The sequence below is a fragment of the Urtica dioica genome, chromosome 12 (genome assembly GCF_054948205.1).
Source record: "Urtica dioica subsp. dioica isolate 48M chromosome 12, U.dioica_male_clone48M_v1_H2, whole genome shotgun sequence".
NCBI lineage: Eukaryota > Viridiplantae > Streptophyta > Magnoliopsida > Rosales > Urticaceae > Urtica > Urtica dioica.
In genome coordinates this window covers 19,610,897-19,624,339 of record NC_142767.1, presented here as the reverse complement: position 1 = coordinate 19,624,339, position 13,443 = coordinate 19,610,897, and the positions used below count along the sequence as shown (strand labels likewise).

The 13,443-nt window shown below is 38.4% G+C and overlaps 2 protein-coding genes and 1 pseudogene across 2 annotated transcripts; all 3 read right to left on the bottom strand.

Annotated features, from left to right (window-relative positions):
• Positions 1 to 225: 225 nt before the first annotated feature.
• Positions 226 to 861, bottom strand: LOC149380031 (carboxylesterase 20-like). The gene is made up of 2 exons (XM_089604096.1): positions 294 to 861; positions 226 to 235 (listed from the first exon to the last, which is right to left on the bottom strand). Exons 1-2 carry the CDS (start codon positions 839 to 841, stop codon positions 226 to 228), a joined length of 558 nt encoding a protein of 185 aa, XP_089460222.1. The 5' UTR covers positions 842 to 861.
• An 876-nt stretch (positions 862 to 1,737) lies between these two features.
• On the bottom strand, positions 1,738 to 3,006 carry LOC149380030 (carboxylesterase 1 pseudogene; annotated as a pseudogene).
• Positions 3,007 to 6,424: 3,418 nt separating this feature from the next.
• On the bottom strand, positions 6,425 to 8,107 carry LOC149380029 (carboxylesterase 1-like). Its single transcript, XM_089603778.1, has 2 exons — positions 7,552 to 8,107; positions 6,425 to 7,076 (listed from the first exon to the last, which is right to left on the bottom strand). Exons 1-2 carry the CDS (start codon positions 8,076 to 8,078, stop codon positions 6,620 to 6,622), a joined length of 984 nt encoding a protein of 327 aa, XP_089459904.1. The 5' UTR covers positions 8,079 to 8,107; the 3' UTR covers positions 6,425 to 6,619.
• Between the last annotated feature and the right edge of the window lie 5,336 nt (positions 8,108 to 13,443).

Sequence of the window (13,443 nt, the reverse complement as noted above, 5' to 3'; positions counted from 1 at the left end):
ATCAATGTGGCGATGTTTCGATTGAAAATTACAATGTTTAAGCTTTATGATAATTAATTTGATCGATTCATATTAAATAATTAAAGTGTATATGTTAAATTAAATACATAATTAATAGATCATTTCATTTAATTAATTGAATTTTTAAAAAAATATTATTTGTTATAAAATAAAATTTATTGGAGCCTAATTAAAACTTAGTGTAAAAATGATACTATATTTAAATTAGATTAACCTACCAAACAGACATAAATACGATTAAAAAAAAAACATAAAATATGCAATTGTATTACCTGGCTATGCGCAGCCCAGCGCCGTACGCGATGTTCCCGCCGCCGCTGCTGCCCATGAGGAAGCACCGCGAGAGATCGGCGTAGTCTCTAACCCAGCCGTCGTCTTCGTCCTCCGCCGCGGCGGCGCCGATCCACCGGAGCGCGTCGAGGGCGTCGTCGTAGGCCGCCGGGAGGCGGTGCTCCGGCGCGAGGCGGAATTCGACGGAGGCGACGAGGGATTTCGTCTCGGCGGAGAGATTGGCGCAGAATTGGTGGGCTTCGGTGTTGGCGGCGCTGAAGAGAGCCATTCCTCCGCCGTGGAAGTATATGATGACGGGGAGTCTTTCGGGGGAGGAGGAGTGTTCCAGTGCTTCGCGGGGCAGGTAGAGCCTGAGCCAGGTGCTCTTTGATTGGTCGATGGTGAAGTCCTTGGAAAGAGCCGGCTGGGTGGGATCGTCGCACGACGCAGGCGAGTGTTGGTAGTGTTGTAGTCGGGTTATTGTTCCGTCGGGGTTTACGACTATGCGAAGCTTCTCGTACGGGTCCATGATTGGAGTGTCGTTCGACATTTTTTTGTGTCGTTTTATCTCGGTGGCGAGACCACGAATAGGGCAATGGAGTGATGATTATACTGTAAGTTAATGGACGTGTGTTAGCTTATATATAACTATAGATGGAGTATATTATACTATAAAGTAATGTATGTGCGTTGGGATATCGTTGTGACTTGTGCGGTGTATTGTGTATGTGTATCGTTTACTTGTTCGCCAAGTCTCTTGCGCGCTGAGGAGCGGAGATGAGTACTTTGTTTGCTTGATGGCTATACGCAAGGTAAGAAATACCAAATACTAACATTGTCCGGAAACAAAAGATTTATGGAAAGAAGACAAAAATTAAGGTGAGCTACATTTAGACCATTTTAAGTAACTTTTTAACTTAATTAAGTTTACTTATGAAATAACTAAATTGTTATCCTCAATTAAGATAATTATTAATTATTTACATAATAATAAAAAATAGGTTAAGTCGTGTCTATGTCTTAACGCATGCATTTTACTTTAATTTACATTATTTTCTAACTATTGAGTTAGTTTTAGCATAAAAAATTAATTATACAGATGGACTATAATCCTAACTTTCTAATTATTTAATAATAAATAAAATAGTTTAAATTAAGACAAAAAAAAGTATGCAACATAAAAAGTGATAAATATGAATTGGGTTATATTCTTAATATTAAATAATAAAATTATAATTTTAGTTGAAGATAATTATTAGGCGGGACTCGTTTATATTAGTGTCAAAGACCGAGATTCCGCTAAAGGCAAGTAAAGGAAGCCACGACATCAAGATTATTCAAAAAGAACACTGAACCACTTTAAGATGAGCAACGTAAGGTTAGTGCAATCACTTATATTTAATTTAGATGATCAACGTTGATGAGCTAGATTCCTACAATTGCCCTTTATTAATAGAAAACCGAAATATAAGAATTTATATAGAGATCTCAGTTTGGTCTTTAAATAACCTCCTATAAAGCGCGAGGGGGAACAATCTCCAACCATCTTATTGTTTGAAATACTTTAATATTGATAAAAATGAAACACTCAACATTTAACGTTTACGAAATCATTAAGCAAAACAAACATGGCCTTTGCTTTACAAACATCCATCAACTCAACTCCGTGATAATCCCCTTCCCCGAACTCACCCACGGCTTCAACGCCGTTCCTCTTCAACATCTCCACCAATGCCACCTGGCGATCGATCAACGGATCTCCGCCGCACCCGATCACCAGCACCCTCGCCCCTAGCCGTGCGATCAACCCGCACTCCTCTTCCGCAGCCGTCGGATTGGCATACCTGTGGTCCCGGTCAGCCCCAACCGGAAGCTCCAGCTCCCACATCAAGTCGGTGCCGCTCAGCGGCAGAACTCGATTGTTCACCAGCCGGACTTCGGAGGCGGTTCTCCGAACTCCGCCGAAGAAAGGATGGTGCAATATCAGCCCTCTGATCTTCAACCCGAAGAAGAAGCCGCTGCGATCCGATCCCGCGGCCGCGGCTCTCACGGCGGCGCGGTACGCGATGTTCCCTCCGGCGCTCGTCCCGGCGAGGAAGCACCTGGACGTGTCGGCGAAATCCCTGAGCCACGTGTCGGATCCGGAGGCGGCGAATCTCAGGGCGTCGTCGGCGTCGTCGTAGGCGGCGGGGAGGCGGTGCTCGGGGGCGAGGCGGTAACCGACGGAGAGCACCACGGCGCCGGTCTCCGTCGCCATTCCGGAGCAGAGGTCGTGGTGCATTGTGGAGGCGGCGCTGGAAAGGATGAACCCGCTGCCGTGGAAGTAGACGATTAACGGGAGTTTTTCGGGCGGCGGTTTGTTCGGAGAAGGCAAGTAGATTCGGAGCCACGTGTTCCGAGATGGGTTGAGCGTGACGTCTTTGGAAGGGGTGTTCGCGGAATCCGGTTCGGCGGGGGAGCTCGGGATGATGACGTGGCGCGTGAGCGTGCCGTCTGTGTTTCTGACGATCTTTATCAAGTCGTACGGATCAACGGTGCAGATCGGCTCTGAGTTTAGGGTGGCGTTATCTTCGTTGGATATGGACATTGTTGCGAGTTTTGTTTTGTTCGTGTGTGATATCTGTTGTGTTGTGAGGTGTATGTGTATTTGTATTTATAAGGCTTTTATTTATGATGAGAAAAATGGCTTTTACTTATGATGATGAGAAAAATGGCTTTTACTTGTCAACCAAGTCTCTTGCACTGTGAACACCTGACCTTTTTTTTTTCTTTATTGGCGGCTATTCTTCAAGAAATGTCAAATAATAGATACTGGAGAAAGAAACTAAGGATTATGGGGAAATATTGTAGGATATATATATATATATATATATATATATATATATATATATATATATATATATATATAAAGAAATTGCCTCATTTGTCACCAATTTTATAATTTTTTCCCACTTTCCACCGAAATACTAATTTTATAATTTTATAATTATGGGGAATCCGGTTCGGCGGGAGAGCTCGGGATGATGACGTGGCGCGTGAGCGTGCCGTCTGTGTTTCTGACGATCTTTAGTAAGTCGTACGGATCAACGGTGCAGATCGGCTCTGAGTTTAGGGTGGCGTTATCGTCGTTGGATATGGACATTGTTGCGAGTGTTTTTTTGTTCGTGTGTGATATCTGTTGTGTGATGTGAGGTGTGTGTGTGTGCGTGCGCGTGTGTGTGTATTTATAAGAGCATGCACAATGCATCTCTACTATAGAGATCGAGATAGAGATGCTTGTACAATGCATCTTCATTTTTTTCTCCATTCTTCAAATATGGAGCTAAACGCAATAGTGTGTCTCCAAATATGGAGATGCACTATTTCATCTCTATATTTACCCCAAACTTTTAAAAATTATATTATTAACCCAAAATTTAATTTATAACTACAATTTAATACTTATATGTATTATGTATTTATTTGTAAATTAGTGTATTCTAAAAATTATTAAGATACAGCCAAATCAGAGACAAAGATACCCATTTTGCCCTACGTAATGCATTAATAGATCATCTGTGGGAGAGATATTCAAATTCTTAAGTCTATATTTATGTTTTTGTTAATCAATTAATAGCTTGTGGTGTGTTTTATTTATTTTTATTAATGTAATGCATTTACTTATGTTGTGGTGTGTTTTTTTTTTTTATTATGAGATGTAATATTTTAATTTATGTACTCTATTTTCAATTAATATATTATCATATTTGTGCAATTAATGAATTTTTTTTAATTTTCGGATAGATTATTAATAATATCTATGTATTTGGACTAATATGAACAAAATTAATGGTGTTGGTCAAATTTACAATTTATAAAAATAATAATGGGTTAAAACTCAATTATAAAAAAATATAGTGGGAGAGGATATATTTAGAATATTCTTTAAAGAAGATGTAAAATAGAGATGGAGTGCAGATAAAATATACTGTTCACTGATGTAAATATGTAAAATAGAGATGAAAAATAGAGATGGATTGTGGATGGTCTAATGCTTTTACTTATGAGTTATGATGATGAGAAAAATGGCTTTTACTTGTCAACCAAGTCTCTTGCACTGTGATTCTGTGAACACCTGACCCTTTTTTTTTCTTTCTTGGCGGCTATTCTTCAAGAAATGTCAAATAATAGATAGTGGAGAAAGAAACTAAGGATTATGGGGAAAACAAAATATTGTAGGATATTAAATATATATATATATATATATATTAAAGTGCGTCGATATGCTTTTGATGTTATTGGGCATTGTCACTGAATACAAAGAATTTGTTAATGACAAAAGAAATAAGAAATTATGACAAATTACACAACTTCGTTGGTTGTAAATTGTAATTGAAGATTAAAGAATTGAAATTCGGATGGAACGCACGGGAGAGAGAGAGAGAGAGAGAGAGAGAGAGAGAGAGAGAGAGAGAGAGAGAGAGCATTCAAAATAAAAGCAATTGCGTTACTAATATTCCTAAAAATAATACTAAATATTTTTTGAATTATATACATTTTTTAGATTAAAAATTTGGATGTATTGCCACATACAAAAAATTGGCTATTTTTTTTAACAAAAATTCAAGCGTTGGCTATTTTAAAATCTCAACGTTTTAAGTGACCTAGTTCGTATAATTTTTCAAAAAGAAGATTAATTCACTTCATCCGATAATTATTGTTTTAGCGTATGATAGTTTTTATTAATATAGTTAAGAGTATTATAAAAAAATATATATATTATGATTAGAGTGATCAAATGATAGGTATGTTATCTATAATCACAAAAATGTCAAGTGTCGACTAAAAAATTGATTACATTGAACTTTTAAGCACAAGTTACACATAAACCTTTTATGGAAGTAGAATATAAGAAGAAGTTAATGTCACCCAAACTAAATTTTTAGAGTTATTATTTTGTATCTTTTAACATCTCAATTGGACTATTTAACTACACTAAAAAAATATAAGTAAGTACCCGATAAATTCAGAGATCATGGTCATTTTCTCTATAATAACATAATGCATAAATAAAGCATACATTTAAATTTCCAATTCGATATAATTTAGTGGGACTTTATTGACAAAAAGAGATAATATTTGAGACATTGCCTGAAGTAAAAAAAAAAAAACAAAAAAAAAAAAAAAAAAAAAAACAAACGACACATCCATAACATAGATAATAAGTATCAATAGGTTTTACAACTTTGATTAAAAAGCCGACACGTGGTTAAACCAAACGACGGCACGTGGTAACTTTTTTTTTTTTTTTTTTCTCTTTTTCTCTCCTGCCTCTCTTTTCCTCAATTTTTTTTTTTTTTTTTACTTCTCATTTCATCTTTTTCCTTCTCTCTCTTTTTCTTCTCTCTCTTTCCCGCGAGCGTATATTCAACTAGTAGTGTTAAAAAGAGCGAATCTTTCGCCGTAAGCTCTCTCCCCTAAAATTTGGAAAGCAGGACTAGATCAAACAAATGACTAGGTGTTTGGAAAGCATGCAAATGGATTAACACATTATTTTTCTGCGTATCTTTTGTCACTGAAATAAATCAGTTCAAACGTTCAACAATTTTCGTCGGTTTTAATCGTTGATCAGACTCCTATCTCATTACCACTAAACCAGTTATAACCTGATTATCATTTATATGATTATGAATAAAATAGAGACACACAAAGCTTAGCTTGATAAATTATAGCAAATGCAACAAGTTCTTGGACAAGGTTGAACTAGTTTGCCTTTCACCACCAACTCATCTATTTAAGCTACTTCAACCAGAATATAATCGCATTACATCCAGACTTTTTTTAATAGACTATTTACACCAGCAACATTCTCGAACGTCTTCTAAACTACTACAACATTGTGAAAAAAAGAAGAGAGAACATGATGTTTAGCTAAAACTCCTCAAAATAAAATCAAAGGCCTCAGGTCCCCGATGCAACAAATTGTGTCAATTATTGACATATATATGTCAACAAATCGTCAAATAAACTCAGATTTAAAAAATAAAAAATAAAAAAATAAAAGTCTTGCGAGACTCAGAGAAAAAAAAAATTAGAAAAAAACTTAAAAAAAAGAGGGTAAAAATAGATTAAAAAAAAATTATTCTCTTTTCCTTTTACTAGTATTTTGTCCAAAGTATAATTTTTGTGCAAAATGATAGTATGCTAGTCATTTTTAATTTTATGCGTACAACATTTAGAATCGAGTTGGTCCATGAAACTCAGCAAAGGCCCAAATAAACAAAGAAAAACAGACTTAAGATATTCAAGCCCGTAAATGACCTCAAACCCAAAGTGATATTGATATTTATTAAGCATATATAAATTTTTTAATAGCCACGCAGAGAAGTTTGACCAAAGAAGGGTCAAACATGTCAGAGCCATGGTTCCCAGGCCCAAAGTGGGCCACCACCTGAACGCCCTTCTCCTCCAACATCTTCGCCAACTCAGCCTGTCGGTCAAACAAAGGGTCATCGTAACACGCGCTCACCAACACGCGCCACCCACTCTCTGCCACGGCCGCTGATCCTCCGGCGGCCATAAAATCACAGTACTGGTGATCACGGCCAGCGCCGAGAGGCAGCGCCATCTCCCACAGCAAATCATTCACGCACAGCGGAAGAACGGCGTCGTGCTCTAGCCTGAGCTCCGACGCCGTCCGCCGAGTTCCGCCGAAGAAAGGCTGCTGAAGAATCAGCCCCCGCACCACCGCCGTCCTGCCGATAATGGCGTCCTCCGATGAGCCTCCGACCAATATTTTCTTAGACCTAATACAAAATTTTGATATGAAGCATTTTTTTTAAAGAGGAAATATATGGGGAGAATATCATTACTATATATACATTATCAATTAATCTTATCCTGCATGTGGTTAAATACACGGATAAAGTGGAGATGTTTCGATGATAATAACACCAAAATATGTAAGCTTTATTATAATTCGTTAATCAATGTGGCGATGTTTCGATTGAAAATTACAATGCTTAATTAAGCTTTATGATAATTAATTTGATCGATTCATATTAAATAATTAAAGTGTATATGTTAAATTAAATACATAATTAATAGATCATTTCATTTAATTAATTGAATTTTTTAAAAAATATTATTTGTTATAAAATAAAATTTATTGGAGCCAAATTAAAACTTAGTGTAAAAATGATACTGTATTTAAATTAGATTAACCTACCAAACAGACATAAATACGATTAAAAAAAAACATAAAATATGCAATTGTATTACCTGGCTATGCGCAGCCCAGCGCCGTACGCGATGTTCCCGCCGCCGCTGCCGCCCATGAGGAAGCACCGCGAGAGGTCGGCGTAGTCTCTAACCCATCCGTCGTCGTCGTCCTCCGCCGCGGCGGCGCCGATCCACCGGAGCGCGTCGAGGGCGTCGTCGTAGGCCGCCGGGAGGCGGTGCTCCGGCGCGAGGCGGAATTCGACGGAGGCGACGAGGGATTTCGTCTCGGCGGAGAGATTGGCGCAGAATTGGTGGACTTCGGTGTTGGCGGCGCTGATGAAAACCATTCCTCCGCCGTGGAAGTATATGATGACGGGGAGTCTTTCGGGGGAGGAGGAGTGTTCCAGTGCTTCGCGGGGCAGGTAGAGCCTGAGCCAGGTGCTCTTTGATTGGTCGATGGTGAAGTCCTTGGAAAGAGCCGGCTGGGTGGGATCGTCGCAAGACGCGGGCGAGTGTTGGTAGTGTTGTAGTCGGGTTATTGTTCCGTCGGGGTTTACGACTATGCGAAGCTTCTCGTACGGGTCCATGATTGGAGTGTCGTTCGACAGGGCAATGGAGTGATGATTATACTGTAAATTAATGGACGCGTGTTAGCTTATATATAACTATAAATGGATTATTATAAAGTAATGTATGTGCGTTGGGATATTATCGAAGATCAGGAGTTGTTATTACTTTGTTGTTGTTTTGTCCTTTCTTTTAAAACGACTTGTAGTTCTCTTTTATTCTTTTTGACTTTCTTTTCCGGTATTATAAATACTTGAAAATGACTGCTTGTATGTTTTCAATTTCTTTTAATGAAAAACATTCCCTCTGACTCTCAATCACATTGATTGAGAATCTTCTTTCTCTTCATTCTTTTTCTCGTTTCCAACTCAGAGTTTCAATATGGTATCAGAGCTTATCCGTGCTCTCTGAGTTTCATCGCCGCCGATCTTTTCAACCCGTCTCGATTTCCAAGCTCAAGAGTCCTCATCATCAATGGAGGAATCAGATCTTGCATCGAAGTATACGATCGTCGCTGTGTCTGGTGGAAATTCAAGACCTAGGTCAAGAATTGAAGATCCGTTCTCTCCCTATTACCTTCATCATTCCGATTCCTCGGGAGGTAGCCTTGTATCCAATGTTCTTACTGGTGAGAATTACATGCCGTGGAGTCGCTCTATGCTGGTCGTTCTTGAGGCAAAGAATAAACTCGGATTCATTGATGGATCGATCTTGAAGCCGTCCTCTGAGGATCCGATCTTCTTCGCCCGTGGAGTATGAACAACAGCACCATAATCGCTTAGATTATGAACTCGGTGAGCAAAGAAATCGCATCTAGTATCTTGTTTGGTGGTGCAGCGAAGGATATATGGGATGATCTGAAAGATAGCTTTCAACAATCAAATGGATCAAGAATCTTTCAATTAAGGCGAGAGTTCGTGAACTTGTCTCAAGATCAGAGTTCGATTGAAGTCTACTTCACAAGACTGAAGTCCATTCATCAAGACTTGTGTGACTTCAAGCCTGAGTGTACTTGTGCGTGTGTTTGTGGAGGAAAGGCAAAGCTCAGCGAATTTGTAGAGTCCGAGTATGTTATGCAGTTTCTCATGGGACTCAATGAGAACTACACTCATGCTCGAGGCCAGGTTCTTCTCATGGAACCTATTCCACCAGTGAACAAAGTCTACGCAATGCTCACTCAAGAGGAGACGCAGAGGTCAGTTGGAACTTATCATCACACCTCTCTATACCAGTCCAACTCTCTTGCTATGAATGTGCGTGATGATCAGAAGAAGTGGAAGGCTAAAGATCGTCCAATGTGCACACATTGCAAGATGCTAGGGCACACTGTGGACAAGTGTTACAAGCTACATGGATATCCACTAGGCTACAAATTCAAATCCAAGACACAGGCAAACAATGTTGAAGGATCAAGTGGTTGCAATGGAACAGACATCTCAGTGACGAACAATTCCTGCCTTTCCACTCTCTCATCTGAGCAGATCCATCAACTCATCAACCATCTCTCCAATCAGCTCACTACCTCGTCTACAACCATGCCAAGCGCCAATGGGGAAGCCAATATGACTTTCCAAACAGGCTTTTGCGGTTTGGTTAATTCTATTCATTTTCCGTACAGTATAGACGATTCTTGGGTTTTAGATTCCGGTGCCACAAGGCATATCTGTGCTAATAGAGATCTTCTTTCTGGTTTGAGATGTGTTCATAATTCCACCGTCACTTTACCTAATAGGACTGTTATTCCAGCCAATTTCATAGGTGATGTCGTTCTTAGCAATAATCTTGTTTTATACAATGTTCTTTATGTGCCTAGCTTCAAATTCAACCTTATTTCTATCAAAGCTCTGACCAAAGAATCTAGTGTGATTGTGTCTTTTGGTTCTGATTCCTTTGATATTCAGGAAATCAACAATTTGAAGACGATTGGCAAGGGTAGGAGTTGCAATGAGCTCTATATTCTCAACAAAGATAACATTGTCAACTACACTACTCATGTCAACAAAGTTTCAGCTCAAGTGTGGCATCAACGCTTAGGGCATCTGTCCTATCCGAGGTTAAAGACTCTTAAGAATAGATTAGATTATCTTTCTTGTAATGAGGATAATATGCCATGCTGTGTTTGCCCCTTAGCTAAGCAACATATGTTGGCTTTTGTTTCTGAGAATAATTTTTCTAGTTCCTGTTTTGATATTGTTCATTGTGATATTTGGGGACCTTATAGTGTTCCTTCTATGCTTGGTCATAGATTCTTCTTGACTTTAGTGGATGATTGTGCCAGATTTTGTTGGATTTTTCTGATGAATAATAAATCTGATGTTCATAATATCATTCCACATTTTTGTTCTTATGTTACTAACTAGTTTGCCACTTCTATTAAGATTTTTAGATCTGATAATGCACGCGAGTTAGTTTTTGCAGATTACTTTGCCAAACAAGGGATTGTACATCAGATTTCTTGTGTTGAGACTCCACAACAGAATTCTGTTGTGGAGAGAAAGCATCAACATTTGTTGAATGTGGCCATGTCTTTGATGTTCCAATCTCATATTCCCATTCAGTTTTGGGGAGATTGTGTTTTGACTGCCACATATATCATTAACAGAACTCCTTCTGTTGTCTTATCTAACAAATGTCCTTTTGAACTTCTATATAAGAAATAGGTTCAATATGATAGCTTGAGAGTTTTTGGATGTCTGTGTTTTGCATCCACTCTCAAAGCACATAGGTTGAAGTTTGCCCCTCGTGCAAGAGAGTGTGTTTTGATCGGGTATCCTCAAGGAGTCAAGGGCTATAAGCTTTTAGACTTAAACAGCATGGAAGTGTTTTTGTCAAGAGATGTTGTTTTTCATGAAGGGATTTTTCCTTTTCATGAATTAAACAAAAGCAAGAAAACTGTTGATCCTTTTGATTCTTTTCCTATTCCTGTTTTGACTTCTAATGATATAACTTTTGAAAGTGCTTTTGAGCATGATTTTCCTAGTATGAGCTTTCAGGATGAACAGGTTCATAAAAGAGATATTTCTGTTGAATCATTAGCAGAGCTTGCTGATCCCACACAATCTCAGCCTATTCAAGTTCATGAGGGAACCAGGAAGTCAGCTAGGACTCATGTTCCTCCCGTCTATTTAAAGGATTATCACTGCAACCTTTTGGAAACAGGTCAACGTTATACTTCTAAACATACCATTGACACTGTTTTGAACTATGATAATATATCTCTATCTTTTAGGGCTTTCGTTCTTTCAGTTTCTGCTAATGCAGCTCCTCAGTTTTACCATTTGGTTGTAAAAGTAGAGAATGGAGAGTAGCCATGTCAAAAGAGATAGAAGCTATGCATAAGAACAATACCTGGTCTGTCATGCCTTTACCAGAAGGAAAGACTTCTGTAGGATGCAGGTGGATTTTTACTAACAAACTGAATTCAGATGGATCTCTAGCAAGAAGAAAAGCACGCTTGGTTGCTAAAGGATATACACAGAAAGAGGGAGTAGATTTTTTAGATACTTTTTCTCCTGTTGCTAAATTAGTGTCTGTTAAATTTTTGTTAAGCCTTGCAGCTTCACAGAACTGGTGCTTGTCACAGCTTGACATAAGCAATGCTTTTCTGAATGGAGAGCTTTATGAGGAAGTCTATATGGACTTGCCTATGGGCTATACTGTTCAAGGGGAGCATAGAGGTGGTAATGGTTAACTGGTGTGTAAGTTGCACAAGTCAATTTATGGTCTGAAACAAGCATCAAGACAGTGGAATCTGAAATTCACTGAAGCAGTGAAGAAAACAGGTTTTGTGCAATCCAAGTGTGACTATTCTTTTTATACTAGAGGGTCTTGTTCTAATTTTGTTGTGATTCTTTTATATGTAGATGATATTATTGTTGCTAGCCCTAGTTCAAAGGTTGTTTGTGATGTCAAAGTCTTTTTAACTTCTCAGTTTAGATTGAAAGACTTAGGAGATTTGAAATACTTTTTGGGTTTAGAAATTGCTAGGTCTTCTTCTGGCATTGTAGTTAGTCAAAGGCAGTATGCCTTACAGATTTTAGAAGATTCAGGGTTTTTAGATTCTAAGCCTGTTAAGACTCCTATGAATCCTAGGATCTCTTTGTCTTTGGAAGATGGTGATCTCCCTAGAAGACTCTACTCATTATAGGAGATTGATTGCTAGACTCTTGTATCTAACCATTACTCGTCCAGATATAACCTATGCTGTTCACACATTGAGTCAGTTTGTACAGGCTCCACGAAGTGCTCACTTGCAGGTTGTTCATCACATACTCCGCTATAAGAAGTCAAACCCAGGATTTGGCCTTTTCTACCCTTCTAATTCAAATACTCAAATAAGGGCATTTTTTGATGCTGATTAGGCTACATGCCTAGATACTAGAAGGTCAATCACTGGCTATTGTGTTTTTATAGGTGATGCTCTGGTTGCCTGGAAATCAAAGAAGCAATCAACCGTCTCTCGGAGTTCAGCTGAAGCAGAGTACCGATCATTGGCAGCGGCGATGAGTGAGGTGTTATGGATGCAGCAAATTATGAGAGACTTCCAGATTAGTGCTGGTTTGAGTTCCGTGATCTATTGTGATAATGAAGCTGCCTTACATATAGCTTATAATCCAATTTTTCATGAGAGAACCAAATACATCGAGATTGATCTCCATTTTGTGAGAGATAATCTTCAGTCCGGTCTTGTCAAACTACTTCCCATCAGGACTCAACATCAGCTTTACTAAGCCTTTAGCTTCTCCAGCTTTGGCTCGTCTTATGTCCAAGATGAACATCAAGAGTATCTACAGTTCATCTTGAAGCGGAGTATTGAAGATCAGGAGTTGTTATTACTTTGTTGTCGTTTTGTCCTTTCTTTTAAAACGACTTGTAGTTCTCTTTTATTCTTTTTGACTTTATTTTCCGGTATTATAAATACTTGGAAATGGCTGCTTGTATGTTTTCAATTTCTTTTAATGAAAAACATTCCCTCTGACTCTCAATCACATTGATTGAGAATCTTCTTTCTCTTCATTCTTTTTCTCGTTTCCAACTCAGAGTTTCAATAGATATCGTTCGTTGTGACTTGTGCGGTGTATTGTGTATGTGTATCGTTTACTTCTTCGCCAAGTCTCTTGCGCGCTGAGGAGCGGAGAGGACTTTGTTTGCTTGATGGCTATACGCAAGGTAAGAAATACCAAATATTAACATTGTCGGGAAACAAAAGATTTATGGAAAGAAAACAAAAATTAAGGTGAGCTACATTTAGACCATTTTAAGTAACTTTTTAACTTAATGTTTACTTATGAAATAACTAAATTGTTATCCTCAATTAAGATAATTATTAATTATTTACGTAATAATAAAAAATAGGTTAAGTCGTGTCTATGTCTTAACGCATGC

Bases quoted from the DNA above. Each gene is read 5' to 3' on its own strand.
- LOC149380029 (XM_089603778.1), bottom strand. From the start codon at position 8,078: ATGGACCCGTACGAGAAGCTTCGCATAGTCGTAAACCCCGACGGAACA. The intron at 7,077-7,551 runs GTAATACAATTG...ATTTTGTATTAG, and splicing joins GCTGGGCTGCGCATAGCCAG to GTCTAAGAAAATATTGGTCG.
- LOC149380031 (XM_089604096.1), bottom strand. From the start codon at position 841: ATGTCGAACGACACTCCAATCATGGACCCGTACGAGAAGCTTCGCATA.